General features: G+C 38.5%; 1 protein-coding gene across 1 annotated transcript in view; it reads left to right on the top strand.

The window, feature by feature from the left end:
* The window catches only part of CNTN6 (contactin 6), a 146,359-nt gene extending 129,935 nt beyond the window's left edge, over positions 1–16,424 (top strand). The window contains 5 exon segments of the mRNA XM_070933567.1: positions 487–673; positions 8,898–9,010; positions 13,118–13,286; positions 16,308–16,330; positions 16,332–16,424. Coding sequence (XP_070789668.1) covers positions 487–673; positions 8,898–9,010; positions 13,118–13,286; positions 16,308–16,330; positions 16,332–16,424 — 585 coding nt within the window.
* Positions 16,425–16,879: the final 455 nt, after the last annotated feature.

Below are 16,879 nucleotides of genomic sequence, written 5' to 3' on the forward strand. Positions count from 1 at the left end.
TTCCTCAGCTATGGTTATTTCAGGGTGAAGGAGCCAGGTGAAACCTCAGTTGTATTTTGAGATCTTCTTATATCTGTGAGGATTTTTCCCCTCTAATCTTTATTTTTAGTCCTTCAAAAGTTGGTCTTCTGCCAACTTGGCTTCTACCTCCTACTTTGTGTGAGTAATCCACACTTGGAAAATGACTTTGTTATTAGAATAGCTAATGTAGTTCATAGATTATCAGCTAGTCCTCATCAAGCATTTGTTAGAATTCAGAAAATGTCTAAGTCAGTAGCTATTTAAGTATAACTGCCTAGATAAAAACAATTTCACATTTGGAGATCTAAAAAAGGAAAAAATGAAGTAGTGTGCTTACATATAATTTATATTTAATATGTGACATATGTTTTTATAAAATTATTTGTTCCTTCTGAAACTTTATTTTTATCAACTTTGTTGTCATAATTAAGGGAGAAAAATTCTGTCTTTGTTATTAAACTTTAGGTCTTATATTGGATGAATGATTCCAGAGACTCAACAACTGGGAAAATAAGAGTCAATGGCAATGTAACAACAAAAAACATTACCAGTCTTAAGGCCAATACTATGTACTTTGCCACAGTGAGGGCTTACAACACAGCTGGAACTGGTCCATCCAGTGTTCTGGTAAATGTGACTACAAAAAAACCACGTGAGTATCTTCAATTACTAATGAATGAAAAGCACAAGTGCATTTGACTCGCAATAAATGCAGAGCCTTGCCATGTAGTATAACAATAACCAAAACATTATTTGAAAAGCAAGCTATAACATGGATTCCTAATGACCATAAATGATTAAAATCAAAATTAGCTTCTTTTCTCCCAAACAATGCTTGTAGTTCATGAATTATCAAATATATATTTGTGTTGGTCAATTATTTTTGAAGGAAACCTTCCTGTCTGTTCTAGTCATCTGGTCTTGGGCATCTATTTCCTGAGCACAAGTTTACAATAGGGCAATATAGCAAGGAGAGTAATGTGTATCCCTGAGGAAGGGCAAATTATGAAACTAACAGTGTGACATCATAATGCAAGCTCCACCCATTTTTATATTTATATTATGTTGCACAGAGGAGAGAGAGAGAGAGAGAGAGAGAGAGAGGAGTCTGCATCATAAAGCTCATTTCTTTATGGTGACCAAGACCATTAGATTCTGCAAATGCCTTGGTTGCACATTTTCTAATTCACATAAAACAAAATAAATCAACATCTTAGTGTTTATATTCACACTTAGTTCCATGTACTGTATAATTTGGGAATAGAAATAACAATTGTAAATAAATGCTTTTTCCAAAAAAAAAAGGAAATAGTCATTTTGCCATATTGAAGGCTTGATCACATTTACAGCTGGAATTTTTTAGCAACCTTGAGTTTAAAGGTCTGTTTCCAACATTTGAAATTTCAGCATCTAACAATAATAAGAAAAAGAAAAAGAAGCAGAGCTTTGGCCTTTGGGCATGCACTTATTTTATTATTGATAAACAGGAGAAAATGACTGTTGCTTTTTCATTATAAGCAAGTATAAGAAATTCACCATCTATGAAGGAATTAGGTGTGCTTAAATGCATTCATTACAGCTGGCTTTGGGGCATTATTTGCCAGACTCTTTTAAAGCATTAATGAATTCGTATTGGTTTTCACTGGCATAACATAATATAACAAAATCTCCATGTTTTACCTTGGATAGGGTAGCACTTCCTCATTCAAGGCTGGTTCAAAATATAGAGGTTTTTTTCCCCCCTGAACTCAGAGCTCTGCTTGATAAGCAGCTATAGCTAGGAACACTTTTGCACAGTTTCATCTGGTGTATCACTTCAACCCTTTCCTGGATCAGAGGGCTATTTAGGCAGGTAGTCATTCATACTATGATTATTTCAAGGATTGACTCCTACCACATGCTGTACATGGGGCTGCCCTTGAAGACCATTGAGAAGATTCAACAGGTCCCAGGATGCAGCATTGGAGATGCTTTGATATGCTCATGTAACAAACTGCATTGGTTATCAACTTGCTTCTGGGTGTCATTCAATAGCAACAGCAATAGCACTTAGACTTATGTACTGCTTTACAGTGCTTTACAGCCCTCTCTAAGCAGTTCACAGAGTCAGCATATTGTCCCCAACAATCTGGGTCCTCATTTGACCCACCTCAGAGGGATGGAAGGCTGAGTCAACCTTGAGCCTGGTGGGATTTGAACTGCCAAATTGCAGGCAGGCAGCAGAAGTAGCCTGCAGTACTGCTCTCTAACCACTGCACCACCGAGGCTCTAGATTCAAGATGTTGTTTACTGCCTATAAAGCCATACAAGGTTATCTTAGTGACCACTTGTCTCCAATAGCATTTGCTTGGCCACTTAGCTCTTGTGGAATTGGTATGCTCCAAATTATTTCTATTAAGCAATGTCATCTTTTGAGACTCCAGAAATGTGCCTTCTTTGCAACACTGTCTACCCTCTGCAGTGAGATTCTCCCTGCAATTAAAATATACCCTCACTCTACTGATGTTTTGAGTGGCCCTAAAGACATGGGTTTTTACCCAATCCTTTGGTGAGGATGATTGATGTTCCCTTTACTTCTTTGTTCCCAACTGGGTTTGTCTTCTCTGCTATCTTTGTTTCTTTTGTTCTTTGTTTCTTTGTGTGTGTGTGTGTGTGTGTGTGTGTGTGTGTGTGTGTGTGTGTTTTGGGATGTTTCTTCATTCCCAAATGTTTTAAACAATTTGTAGAGTGCCCCAAATCACTGGGAGTTGAGCAGAAAATTTATTATTTTAATTTATTGAAAAATATGAAATCACAGCTGCCAGTTCTTTAGCTGGTGTTGGCCTTAATATGTACCAAGTTCTTTCCAAGAGCCTGGATGTCACAATGTATTGGGGTAGTATATATGTGGATCCAAGCAGTGTGGATTTTTGTAATCAACAGGTAGAAATTTTATGAATGTCCAATTTTTTTTTGTACGATACCCAGTGTGCCTTTATGAATTTTATGAATGTCCAATTTTTTTTTGGGGGGGGAGTATGATACCCAGTGTGCTTGTAATCATTGGGATCACCACAACTGGTTTATGCCACAATCTTTCAATTTTGATTTTCAAATCTTGTTACTTTATGATCATCTCCAATTCTTTGTCCTCTAACAACCTCCTGGTATTATAACATCAATCAGCCACACTTCTTTTCAACCACAGTTAAATTTGATGGGTTATAAGCCAAGACTTTATCAGTTTGTATTTAGAAATTCCACAATGTTTTAACCTTGTCATTTTCAATTATTTTATCTATATTCACAGCAATTTATCATTACTGGCCCATGATAATTTTTACAGACGTTCCACCGAATCTTTTTAGCGACTGTGTCATCTGCTGTTCATAAGTAGTATATGATCTACTGCTTCTTCTGGTTCTTTGCACAATCTACACCTTGATGATTTTTCAATTCTAGCCTTAATTGCATTAGTTTGAATAGCTAGCTGTTGGTTTTTTGTTTTTTTTAATGCTCCAGTTGCAAGTCACTGCTAGATTTTATCTTTATCCACTTTCCTCTGGATCTTTTGCAGAAATCAACCATGTAATGCTTTTCCTTGCCAACATTCTGTTCTTGTTTTTATTACATTATTTCAATATTCATATTTTGTTTCCTGCACATATAGTAAGTTCAAATTTTTCACTTGCATCACTGCTTGTACTTGGCTGTCTGTTATATATTCAGCTAATGAATGCTTTTCTTCTTCCATAGTTTGTTTGACCTGAAGTTAATTTTTGCCTCCCTTTTTGTGGGGCAGATATACTGTAATCTATCACTACATGAATAGTTATCAGTTTTCTTGTTTTTTGGCCCAATGTTCAGTTCAGCTTATATCCAGTTAAAAATATACTTTCCTGAAAAAGGGGCTAGAAAGAGTCTCAGACTGGCCTCTCCATGGGTCCCTGACAGGGATATGAAAGGGAGGGGAAGCAGATTTTTATAGTTCTATTAATTCTATTATTTCCTGATGAGAGCAACGTCAAAGGGCTTGGAAGTAAAATGTACTCATGTCTCTCGTGTCTAACAAAAACCACATTGAAATTGGACTGGGATATTTTGTGAACAATTTAAGCAGAAGAAACCTAAAATCAGGGAGATCCAAGTTTCATAATGCCAACATTTCCATGCTCAGTTTCCCCCCTTGATTCAGTACAATTGGACACACATGAAAGCTAGAATGGTGTCTACAATTCTCTGTGGGGGAGAAAGTGTTCTTTCCAGTGGTGAAATCCAAATATTTTACTACCGGTTCTGTGGGCATGGTTTGGTGGGCGTGGTGTGGCTTGGTGGGTGTGGCTTGGTGGCTGTGGCAGGGGAAGGATACTGCAAAATCTCCATTCCCACCCCACTCCAGGGGAAGGATACTGCAAAATCCCCATTCCTTCCCCACTCCTGGGGGAAGGATATTGCAAAATCTCCATTCCCACCTCACTCTGGGGCCAGCCAGAGGTGGTATTCGCTGGTTCTCCAAACTGCTCAAAATTTCCACTACTGGTTCTCCAGAACCTGTCAGGACCTGCTGGATTTCACCCCTGGTTCTTTCCATTAAATTGATAGAGCTACTGTTAATCTTGTCCATTCATGGTCTTCTTCAGATTATGAGATTGGCCCCCAATAAATATAGTTACTCTCCCTGGAATGTCACTTTGCCCTTTTTTGTTTTAACTCTTTTTCTTTTTAGGTTACATATGGAGACACGACCTCTAATGCAAAGGTAAAGGGTACTTTGTGGTTATGTATTTCTTATGCATGCTGGGTCCAGGGGTGGGTTTCACATATTCTTACCACTGGTTCACTGCACATGCGCACCTTCTGCACATGCGGCCAGCCTTCTGTGAATGCACTTTGCTCTCGTGCGCACCTCCCGCACATGTGCCCAGCCTCGAAAACATGGCTAAATAGGATGGCATTATGCCAGGGTGGGTGGACAGGCACACCCGCAGTCGCCGCTACCGGTTCACCCGAATCGGTCCGAACCGGCTGAATATCACCTCTGACTGGATCCTTATAAACATTTTTCAACTTAGTGCACATCAAAAAGAGAGTGAGGTCAAGATTATAAATTGAAGCAAACCTTTGCTGTTCATCAGTAACTACCCAATATTTTCAAACAACAGAAGCATCCTTATGTCTGAAATATTCTACATAGAATCCTTAACTAAAATAATCCTGTTTCGCAGATCAAGTTTGAACGTATGTATATTGCTATTCTTCAAACAAATTCTTGCTGGGTATATTGGAACTACAAGTTCCAAGAATTCATAGATTGCATGATCACAGTGGTCCAATATATCTGCAGGATATACCAAATTAAGGCAGATGAATATTGTATTTATTTTTCAGATATGGAACATCTTAGCTATGTATATGAAAATTGATTTTGGGAAAATGACTACAATGTTTCTGCACATCATTTAACATTAGCTTATTATTTATTCCTGGTTTTAGATGGAGAAAATACTAAGGAAACAACTAGAATTGGATTGTGATATATATATATATATACCATGTATTTCCTTTTTACTAGCCGGGAACTTTATTGAGAGACTTTGTGTATGAAAATTAACAGTGTTGCAACCTGGCCTGCTTGTTGATCTTCTGGATTCATAACATGGTCTCCTTGCCATCTCTTTCTAAGAGAATTAGCTCTTTCTTATTCACAAAAATAGATTAACCACAGGAATAGATTCATTCTCTCTCTCTCTCTCTCTCTCTCTCTCTCTCTCTCTCTCTCTCTCTCTCTCTCTCTCTTTCTATCTATCTTATCATGATCATCATCATCTATTATATATCTTATCCTTTGAGTCAGTTTCTTCTAGTAATTAAGGCATAAGACTAGAAACCAGAAGATGGTTAGTTGTAATCCTGCTGTCAGGGTTCCGATGGATGCCCTAATTAAATCATGAGTCTCATGCCAAGCTTCAAAAGAAATCCAGTTATTTATCAGGAGCTTCATGTCAGCACATTCCCAAGTGAAGCCAACTCTGACCCCATGTAATTTATGCCCCAATCATGACCCTGTTTCCCCCTCCCCCCAGGGTGTGTCATCAATCACATTTGCCAATGGAACAATTTCACAGGTTGTAGAGATCACTCCCCTCCGGCTGCTGTGGGTGCCTTGGGAGACAGCCTTGAGAGAGATAAGTCTGGAATGTGCATCTGTCTTTGGCTGCCATGTTGTTTTGCCAGTTTTCCATCCCCCTTGCCTATGGTACCTCAAGAGTAGGCCAGGGATGCTTTGTGAGTTGACACCTGCCTTAGGTGTGAAAGCCAGCTGGGTGACTTTGGGCCAGTCATTCTCTCTCAGACCACAATGTGAGGCTTGGGTGACAAGCTGTTGGTCAATTCCTGTTGCAATTAATGGACTAACATTTGGTTGATCTGAAAAAAGTAGACCATGCACTTGCAGTAAAATGTGAAGAAGAAAAAATATATTGTTTCATCTATCCCATGGAAAGAATATGTAAAAAGTGGGGAGAAAAATGTCAAAGAATGAGTTTTATATAAGACTAAATCTATGACATTTTAATGAAGAATACAGAAGTGTGAATTATCAATCAATCAAGTCTAGGTGATGATGATGGTGATGATGATGATGATGATGATGATGATGATAAATGTGAAGCATTTGTGGATTCATGTAAATGTCTATGGAGGTTCTCAATCATCCAGGTCAGGGATGCCCCAAAGGTGCTGTCCAAAAGGCTACTGGACTTTCTTGGTTTTTTTCCTTGAAAACTCATGTAATTTGTCAGCTGCAATTAATAACCGATCAGGAGGAGTAATGTGCTGTTATATAACCAGGCAACCAAGAAATATGTACTGTATTGCATATAAGATACTATATAAAATGTTCCACCTTTTTTCCAACTGCATGGCATTTGAGAGTATTGAGTTATAAGGGTAATTATGTGAAGGAGAAAGCAAATATTACCCAGATCCAAGGAGGAAAGCTTTGAATAATTGATAGGAGTTTCATGGGAACATTGTACAGACTGAGATTATGCTTGAACAGGGTAGCTGTGTGTCCTAGCTCTGGATGAAGATCTCTTCTCTTTGATCCAATTGCAGTTAATATTAAGTGGCAAGCAGGAGGTTTACCCATAGGCTATAGCTGGATGGCATCAACAAAAATAACTTGATCACAGTCTGTGGTCTATTTTATTTTTATATCAGCTAGATAATAGATAGATCTCTATTTGCACACACACACACACACACACACACACACACACACACAGAGAGAGTCAGTGTATATATGGGAATGACAGTTGTGTCTTGCTGGAACTTTATGTAACTGTGTATAAAACTCTACATTTTCTTTATTTAAATAATGTGCAAGCAGCCATCCTGTGCCAAGTTATCTACTATGAGATTCATGAATCTGAAATATTTATTTTGTCAGTCAACCTTATCCTTGGGGAAAAAACATATACAAACTATAAATTATACAATTTGGGTCAATATTCTTTAAAAATTAGTTATACACATTCTTTTTCTTTCTTTTTTTTTCCCAGCTGTAAACTTGTGGTCAGTCTTCACATGGACAAAAAGGAATCATTTTAATGGCCATTGTGGCTAATTTTATCTTATCCAATTTTGTAAGGTTTTCAGAAAACCTAAATTTAGGAATGTAGGAATTTATGTAGGAAATGCTCCAAATACATTAACAATATAAGTATCTATAAACTTACAAAAAGGTGTGCTGTTTTGATTTCAATAGGTACAGATGATTAAATAAAAGTTTAGCCTAAATTAATCTTGGCCTGGAGCCAGAGAAAAGGCAGACACAATTGCATATGAAAATTAGCATTCATGCAGAGTTTGGGAGTAGGTCGATTCAGAAGACTTTCCTATTTCAGGCTTATATTAAACCATGCAGGTCTGAGCTACTTTCATGTCAACTTACATCCATCCGTAGGAGACTTCCTGCTGCTACCTTCACTGATGTACCAAGCATTTTCCTAGAAGGCACAATTTCCTACACACTATACCAATATAAATAAATAAACAAGTTCTTCTTCATTTATATTCCAAATATTGAGCACAGAAACAACAGGCAGAGCTTGCAGTCATTGTAAATTGTTCCCCTCCTTAGTTTCACAGCTGCATGGATTAGCAGGAAGCACTTCTTAGAGGTGGAAGAAACTTGGAGGTCTTCTAGTTCAACCCCCTGTCCAAGCAGGAGACCCTATACCATTTCAGACAGATGGATGTCCAGTCTTTTCTTAAAAACCTTCAGTGATTAAGTCCCTACAACTTCTGAAGGCAAACTGTTCCACTGGTTAATTGTCCTCACTGTTATGAAGTTTCTCCTTAATTCCAGGTTGCTTCTCTCCTTGATTAGGGGTTTTTTTTTTTTATCATTCCTTTATGTCCCATTCTTCTGGGACAATCAGGAGATGCTATCACTTCTTGTCATCATGTCCAAGGAAGAATAAATGCTATCAGTAAGAGAAAAAGTCAGGAATGAGAATGAAATCCCTCCCCCCTGCATTAAAGCAGGTCAGCTCCAGTAATACCTTCTGGCCTTATAGATACTGACAGTCAAAGGGTATGCGAATCTCTTAATGAAACCCAACAGGTGGATACTAAAAGAAGTAACTGCTAAATTGTGGGCAATAATGACAGTAGTTCACAATTTTACGCAATTTTTACGCAATTTCCATATCAATAATATGTCCCCAGTTCTGAACAGCACTAGAAACACCTTATATAGCAAAAACTATTTGTAATGAAAGGGTTCCAAGAATGACTTGATTTACTATAACTCAGATGATTTTGTTAACCATTTATCAGTTGCATTCTGAAAAGTAAGGATTTCATGAATATTGTGTTCTTTTTTTTCATAGCTCCAAGTCAGCACCCAGTAAACATAGTCTGGCGACTGACCAATTCAAAAATATGCTTGAACTGGGACCATGTGAAAACAATGGCAAATGAGTCCGATGTCCTAGGCTATAAAGTAAGATTGTCAGGAAGATCCTGGTAAATGTTACGTACATGAGTAATGATAGTTTGAATTAACTAAGTCTCTATCTTTCTTGTGATCTATTTTTTTTTTAAAAAAAAAGGTTGTTTACTACATAAAATCATGTTGATATTTGGAACATGTGGTATGAAATTTATGAAGTTACATAATAACGGTGGGCTAGTTTGTATTCCAGACACTTCAAACAAATATGTTTTGTCAGTGCAAAAATCTATATCAAAGTGAGGTCAAAGAAAACAGAGATTATGAAATAACAAGATAAAAAGCTGCTGTTTCAAAAATGCAAATATTGTTCAGAGATTTTACTTGTGGTGGAGCTACCCATGCTGGCTGAGAATTCTAGGAATTATAAAGAGGAAACCAAGCTAATGAAAGCTTGGATGCTAGAGGTTGTGACTGATCACAAACTCGGAACAGAAAATAAATATTCACTAGTTGTACCCTATTGCCAGAAGACAACAGACTTCAGGCATCCTGAGTTTATTTTGCTGATGATGTTTTATAATGGAAATGTATGCAACTACCGTTATTCCAGGTGTCAAACACTAATGCAACTGTTTTGGAGGAATAAACGTATGATGAACGTATCTTTTCTTTTATGTACACGGAAAGCATATGCACCAAGACATATTCCTTGTGTGTCCAATCACACTTGGCCAATAAAAAAAATTCTATTCTATTCTATTCTATTCTATTCTATTCTATTCTATTCTATTCTATTCTATTCTATTCTATTCTATTCTATTCTATTCTACTCTACTCTACTCTATTCTAAACTGTTCACACAAAGTTGTGTTCCTTGTTTACCCATATCCCATTATTAATTAGAGGAATCTAATTTAAAAAGGGGTGAAGTATCTTCTCTGTTGTGGTAGTTAATACCTGTGCAGAAAATTACCCACAAATATATGAAAATATGCTATCCCACTTTACTGCATCCCTCGGCCATAACAGGGTAGTCTTCTCAAATCTGAATATCCGTAAGGTGTGTAGTCTAACTCTTAGAATTCTCTGATTAGCATGACTATTGTTAAAAAAAAATCTGGAAGTTAGATATTCACACTGTTGAAGCATGTCACAATTGGAGAAGGTTTTCATATTTATTTTATTTATTTATTTTATTTTTGAATTTGTATACCGCCCTTCTCCCTGAGGACTCAGGGCGGTGAACAGCCAGATAAAAACATCAGATACAAATATTAAAACACATTTAAAAATATATATAAATTTGGCCCCATTAATTAAAACGATAAGCAAAAACAAAACAATTAAAAAAAAACCCTTAAAAAGAAATTAAGCCAGCCCGGCTTGTTGAAAAAAGAAAGTTTTAAGGGCACGGCGGAAGGCACTGAGGTCATGGATTCTCCTTATCTCAGGGGGCAACTGATTCCAGAGGGTAGGTGCCCCCACAGAGAAGGCCCTCCCCCTGGGGGTCACCAGCCTGCATTGTTTGGCTGATGGCACCCCGAGGAGGCCCTCTCTGTGGGAGCGCACGGGTCGGTGGGAGGTCGTCGGTGGCAGTAGACGGTCTCGAAGATAGCTAGGCCCTATGCCATGGAGCGCTTTAAAGGTGATAACCAACACCTTGAAGCGCACCCGGAAGACCACCGGGAGCCAGTGCAGTTCACGCAGGAGCGGTGTTACATGGGAGCGCCACGCTGCTCCCGTCACTACCCGCGCTGCTGCGTTCTGGACCAGTTGGAGCCTCCGGGTGCTCCTCAAGGGGAGCCCCATGTAGAGAGCATTGCAGTAATCAAGGCGAGAGGTTACGAGGGCATGAGTGACTGTGCACAAGGAATCCCGATCAAGAAAGGGCCGCAACTGGCGAATCAGGCGAACCTGATAAAAGGTCCCCCTGGTTACAGCCGTCAGATGTTCCTCCAAGGACAGCTGCGTATCCAGGAGGACTCCCAGATTGCGAGCCCTCTCTGTGGGGGCCAAAGACTCGCCCCCAATGGTCAGTGATGGAGTCAACTGACCATATCGGGATGCCGGGAACCACAGCCACTCAGTCTTGGAAGGGTTGAGCCTGAGCCTGTTCCTCCCCATCCAGATCCGTACAGCCTCCAGGCACTGGGACATCACTTCAAGGGCATCGTTGGGGTGGCCTGGGGTGGAGATGTACAGCTGAGTATCATCAGCGTACTGATGGTATCTCACCCCAAAGCCACGGATGATCTCGCCCAGCGGCTTCACATAAATGTTGAACAGGAGGGGCGAGAGGACCGACCCCTGAGGCACTCCACATATAAGAGGCCTCGAGGTCGACCTCTGCCCCCCTGCCAACACGAACTGCGACCGGTCGGAGAGAAAGGAGGAGAACCACCGTAACACGGTGCCCCCCATCCCCAACTCTTCCAACCGGTGCAGCATGATACCATGGTCGATGGTATCAAAAGCTGCTGAGAGGTCTAACAGGACCAGAACAGAGGAGCAACCCCTGTCCCGAGCCCTCCAGAGATCATCAACCAACGCGACCAATGCCGTTTCCGTGCTGTACCCAGGCCTGAAACCAGACTGGAACGGATCCAGATAGGATGTTTCCTCCAGGAATTGCGGGAACTGTCGCGCGACAGTTGCTCACATTAGCAAAAGATGTTAATGAGCTAAATAGGTGACTATATTGTGACACTTTCAAGATCACATATGGTTCTTACAAATTTGAATAAAACATAAAAATATCTCCATTGCTTAATAGAGAATTAGCGTGTCAGAAATAATGCTATCTTCACCAACTTCATTTTTGTTGTGGTCTGCTGGCAGCCTGCGGAGCTGGCAGCAGAGTCGGACAGTGAGGAGGCTGGGGAGGAACATGGGCCAGTCCCAGAGTCTGGGGAAGGTTCGGATAAGGGCTCTGCATTGGAGGCAGAGATGGGGCCAGGGCCATCTGGGAGTTATGTACTGACTCCGGAGCCTCCAGAGTCTGACATCAGTGAGACAGAGGGGGTTGCCTGCGCACATGCACAGAGCTGCCAGAAGGGGAGTGCCTGCGCACATGCACAGAGTTTCCAGAAGGCAAGAACAGTTAAGACAAAAGGGGTGACTCAGGAGTAAGGCTTGGAGATGATTGGCCCCTCCCATAAGACATAAAGGAGGAGCAAAGGCACATGAACCTTTGCAGGAAGCAACTTTGTTCATGCTGGTCAGTTTAAATTCTGAAGCTCCATTTTGACTCTGTGCTCTGTGTGGTCTTGCAAAGCTAATTGCCAATTAGGCTTTTGGCAGCATGTCAAGGGAGATAAAGGTGGGTGCTTTTCAACCTTATCCCGAAGGACTGTGGCAGACTTCTGTCGGACTCTTTACAAACTATTTGTGACTCATCACGGGCTGTGAATGAACAGAATTCACAGCCGTTGAAATAAAAAGAGGGTTTTTGGAACTAATTGTGTGCTTTTTACTGTCTCAGGAAGCCTAGGTCAGAACAATTTTGGTGTTCCTTATTGGTATTTGTTTCCACTTACACACAAATATAGTATGCCCCAAGAATGTGATTATTGGGGCACTGATTCACTTCATGCACATCCATAGGAGTAGGACAATATCAGTTTAATGTAGAGAAAATTAAAGGAGTGAAAACAAGATGTTGTGTAACAGTCACTGGAAAGAGAAAGAGTTTTCACTTACAAAGACAAAAAAGACAAACACTTCCAACATGTTGTGCCTGGTGATTCGTGTCACCAAAATTGGTTTTCAGTGATGTCCAGAACACATTTTCAAAATGTGCCAAATGTGCATGTAGCTATAATGGTCCAAATACTATACTATTATTACCATCATATATTTGTCATGGCTTAGGATTCCAATGCAAATAAATGTGCCATTATATGAACAACTGGCAGGCACTGTGGACATCTCCTTATAGCCCCATTGAATTCATACAGAGCACTTATAAGCAACAAGAACAGAGCTTTTTTTTTTTTCAGAATGAGCCTAGAGGGATCTTTGAAATTTGCTGTTTGTTTCATGAACTGAAGATGAATTTTTATAAGTTTAAAAAATAAATAGAAAATAAATGAGAAACCCTATATAAACAAAAGGAACCTATATAACCAGTTCTGCCTTCTCTCCTTTTATATTTAGATTTTGTATAGGCAAAATCAACAGAGCACCACTCATATCTTAAAGACAAACATTACATCCGCTGAACTGCTAGTACCTTTGGAAGATGATTACCTGATTGAAATAAAAGCTGTAAGTGAAGGGGGAGATGGAAGCAGCAGTGAAGAAATTCGAATTCCAACCCATTCAAGTGAGTTCTCCTCCCCTACTCCTCCGTCCCTCTGTCCCTCCCTCCCAAACGATCGCTATAGATCTTGAATGCTGGAAAAGGACTTTTTGGACATATTCTATCTTAGTAAGACAGCATCTTAGTAGGCAACTAAGTGAACATAGGGACCATGTGTTGGTTAAGAAAGGGGAAAGCATTTGATCTATAAAAGAGCATTTGGATTTCCTGAGTGGTTGGGGTATAAAACTCTGCAGTTTGCTGATGTAAATGAAACCTGCAGCTGTGTGGAAATTTGTACTGCACTGAAATCAGTCTTCAGCACAATTGTCTTCATTATTTACTATTTTAGAACAGCTTAAAATATACCAAGTGTGATAGCTAGGTTAAGCTATGTAATATCCCTGCCTGCAGGCTCACAATCAGCTGAAAATGAAAGACAAAAAGGGAAGGGGAAGGGAAGAGAGGACATTGCTAAACAAGGCCTCGTATGAGTATTTGCATGCATTTACAAACATATAATGACATTTGTGACCTAAACTCCATATAAAAGCATTTGTAAAGTGAAAAGAACATTCTAAAGGGGCAACATATGATTTTTAGAAATTAAGAATTAGATTATAGAGGAGAAAAAGAGCAAGTGTGTGAGAGTAAGTGACTAGGAGAACTAACATGTCATCCATGATTTGAGCAACCTATAAACTTTATTTCTTAAGACTTCTTTACTTCTTAATAATACAAACTGCAATTTGTTCCATAATATGGACCCACCATGGACAGAGCAGATTGGCCTCTGATATCAAAATCATCCACATCTTGACCTACAACAGATATCTCCTGGATGATCCAAGTGGATAGGGCAGATATGGAGCAAGAGCTCCATATCTAATGGAGATATGGAGCAAGAGCAAAAGTAAGATAAGAACCTTACACCTTCATTAGTGAAAGGCATAAAATAAATGTTGAGAGCAGGAAATTCTATGCAGGGGTATCAGTAATAAAAGACACTAAAGGATTATGAGAATTGCTGTCTGATAAAGAGAACTAGAAGAGCAGTAAAAAAAAAGGGGGGGATAAGAAGAATGGCAGATCTAAAATGGAACGTTTGATGTGTTTCCTTGTTATATGAAAGATTTATTCAAGGGATTTTCAAAAGGTAGAGAAAATGAAGGAAAATATTTGTTGCTCAGAATTGAAATAAGGAGTCAAGCATTAGTACTGATGATGTTACCCAGTTTGGGTAATGAAACATCTGCAAGAAAACAACCAAGCTCAGAGAGCACCAAGGACCCCTCAGGTAGAGAAAAACCTGACACAATAGAACAATGATTCTCTCATGATAAGAAGCATATTCATTATAATGGATTATATTGTAATTCTCATGATTTTGTTTCATATGCACCAGAACTAATGACTGGGACAATATACAAAGATTGTATATAAATAAAGGTAAAATTGCCTATATGCTTGAAGATGAGAAACCCAATCTACATGGATATCATGATATAATGTCATTTTATGAATGATATCTACATGTATAAAGCAAGAGTTTGTTCTGAATTTAATTTTAACGTATGCAACATGTTCCTGAACCTAGAGCTAATAGATTTGTGCTGCAAAAATGTGATAATCAGGTGTCAGCAAAGAAACGCAGTCCAGTAGTCCTATTCAAATTTTGACAGCATGGGTTTCCTTTCAAACTTCATTGTCAACGGAATGCATATGGATCATATTGGACTATTCGGTTGACACTTGGATTAGAAATCATACTCAATATCATTTATTAAACTATAGCTTGGTCTCTAAATATAACTGTAGAGTTTTCATGTATTAACCAATGGTGCAAGGAATTTAACGGCATAGTGTAGAGAATGGCGCCAAAATACAAAACTCCTTGAAATAATCACAGTTGGTAGTTCTCTTACCTAGATAAAGACAAAGGACTCTCTGCAGATTTTACTCCACTAGTCATTGTCAACTATAGGGGGTGGTGCTCATCTCCGTTTCAAGGCCATTGAGCCGAAGAAATTTCTGCGGTCATGTGGTCAGCATGACTTTGCAGAGCATTATTACCTTCCCACCAAAGTAGTACCTATTTATCTACTCACATTTGCATGCTTTTGAACTGCTAGGTTGGCAGGGGCAAGGACGGGAAACACCCCATTGTGTGGCGCTCAGGTCTCAAACTTGGGCTACCAGTTTTCAGCTGACAAGCCCAGCATCTTAACCACTGATCCACCAAGCCACCCCTTTTGTCTAGAAAAAGGTTTTTATTCTCAAAAACCCATAGCAAATGAATGACTCAAAATCCATGTTGTTTAAAATATATTTATTGATCTCTTTGAAACCAGGAAGAATACTTCTACTTCATGAATTTCAACTGTCCCTTCTTTCTCTCTATCTTTTGAGGTTTAAGCTCCAAAGGAATGTACATCTGCCCTTCATCTGGTGACATAATTGCAAATAAAATTATAATCCTGATTTATATATTCAATTCTGCCGGATAAACAGCTGCTGGACATTTATGGACCAAAACAATAAGGAACTAGAAATATTGGCATTTCCATTCACCCTCCATATATCAGTTTAATCTGTTGTCTCTGAAAATAGAAGCTGTGAAGAAAATATAATGATTTGCCCTTTAAAATGTAAACATAATCTAGGCTATAGTCTTCTGCCTAGTTTTCTAGGAGAGTATGAGGTCTTTTTGAGTGGGCATATGTAAGATCATATTGAAACTGAACAACTTGTTTAAAATCTGTCCTTTAATATATCTGTCTTTTAATATATCTGTCTTTTAATATATCTGTGACTTTAATAGCAATTGCAAAAAAAAAAAAAAAGTACACGGGATTGCATTGCAGTGTTTTGTTATATGTCTCATATACATGCAAACTATTAAGAACCAGCAATCTTGACCAATACAAGAAAAGGTTCCAATTGTTTGTGATGTACAATATTATTAAAACCAGTCAACTAAATATTTATTGATTTTTCAAATAATTTAATAAAAATATTTCTTTTTACCATTTGTCCTTTTTGTAGCAATATTTGGATCAGCAGGAGAAAAAAAAAACATACAAGGGACATGATTTTTATTCCAACGCTATAATTCAACAAACAATAATATTAGTGGGAAAGGTTTTGTATGGAAAACTGTGAGACCAGACTACTAAATGTACATTATCAAGAAATTAAAAAATCTTTGCAAAAAGATAGAAACCTACATTTTTTTAGAATATAACCAAAATATGTATTTTACAAATATATTTTACAGCTTAATTATTATATTTCAATCTCATATGAAAAGATATTCAATCTTTTTATCATATATATTCATGATTTAAAAATTAAATGAGCTTTATAAGCTTTTCTATAACTTAATCTAACAATTGATTTTTAATGTCAAGCTAAAACAATGCACTTGTATCATTGAAGTTATAATCAGAACTCCTAGGGAGGAACTGTCTTCCCTTTATCTAGATAAAGCCTATATTCTGGGAACTATTTGGGACCAGTCGTATTCACCCTCTTACTCTCACACAAATCTCACTGTCTTTTGCTCCATCCTTCCTGGGAATCCACACTGAATTCCACAACAAAAGTTACCTGTTCTT

The sequence above is a fragment of the Pituophis catenifer genome, unplaced genomic scaffold (assembly GCF_029215685.1).
Source record: "Pituophis catenifer annectens isolate HBS135680 unplaced genomic scaffold, rPitCat1.0.hap2 SCAF_2, whole genome shotgun sequence".
Lineage (NCBI taxonomy): Eukaryota > Metazoa > Chordata > Lepidosauria > Squamata > Colubridae > Pituophis > Pituophis catenifer.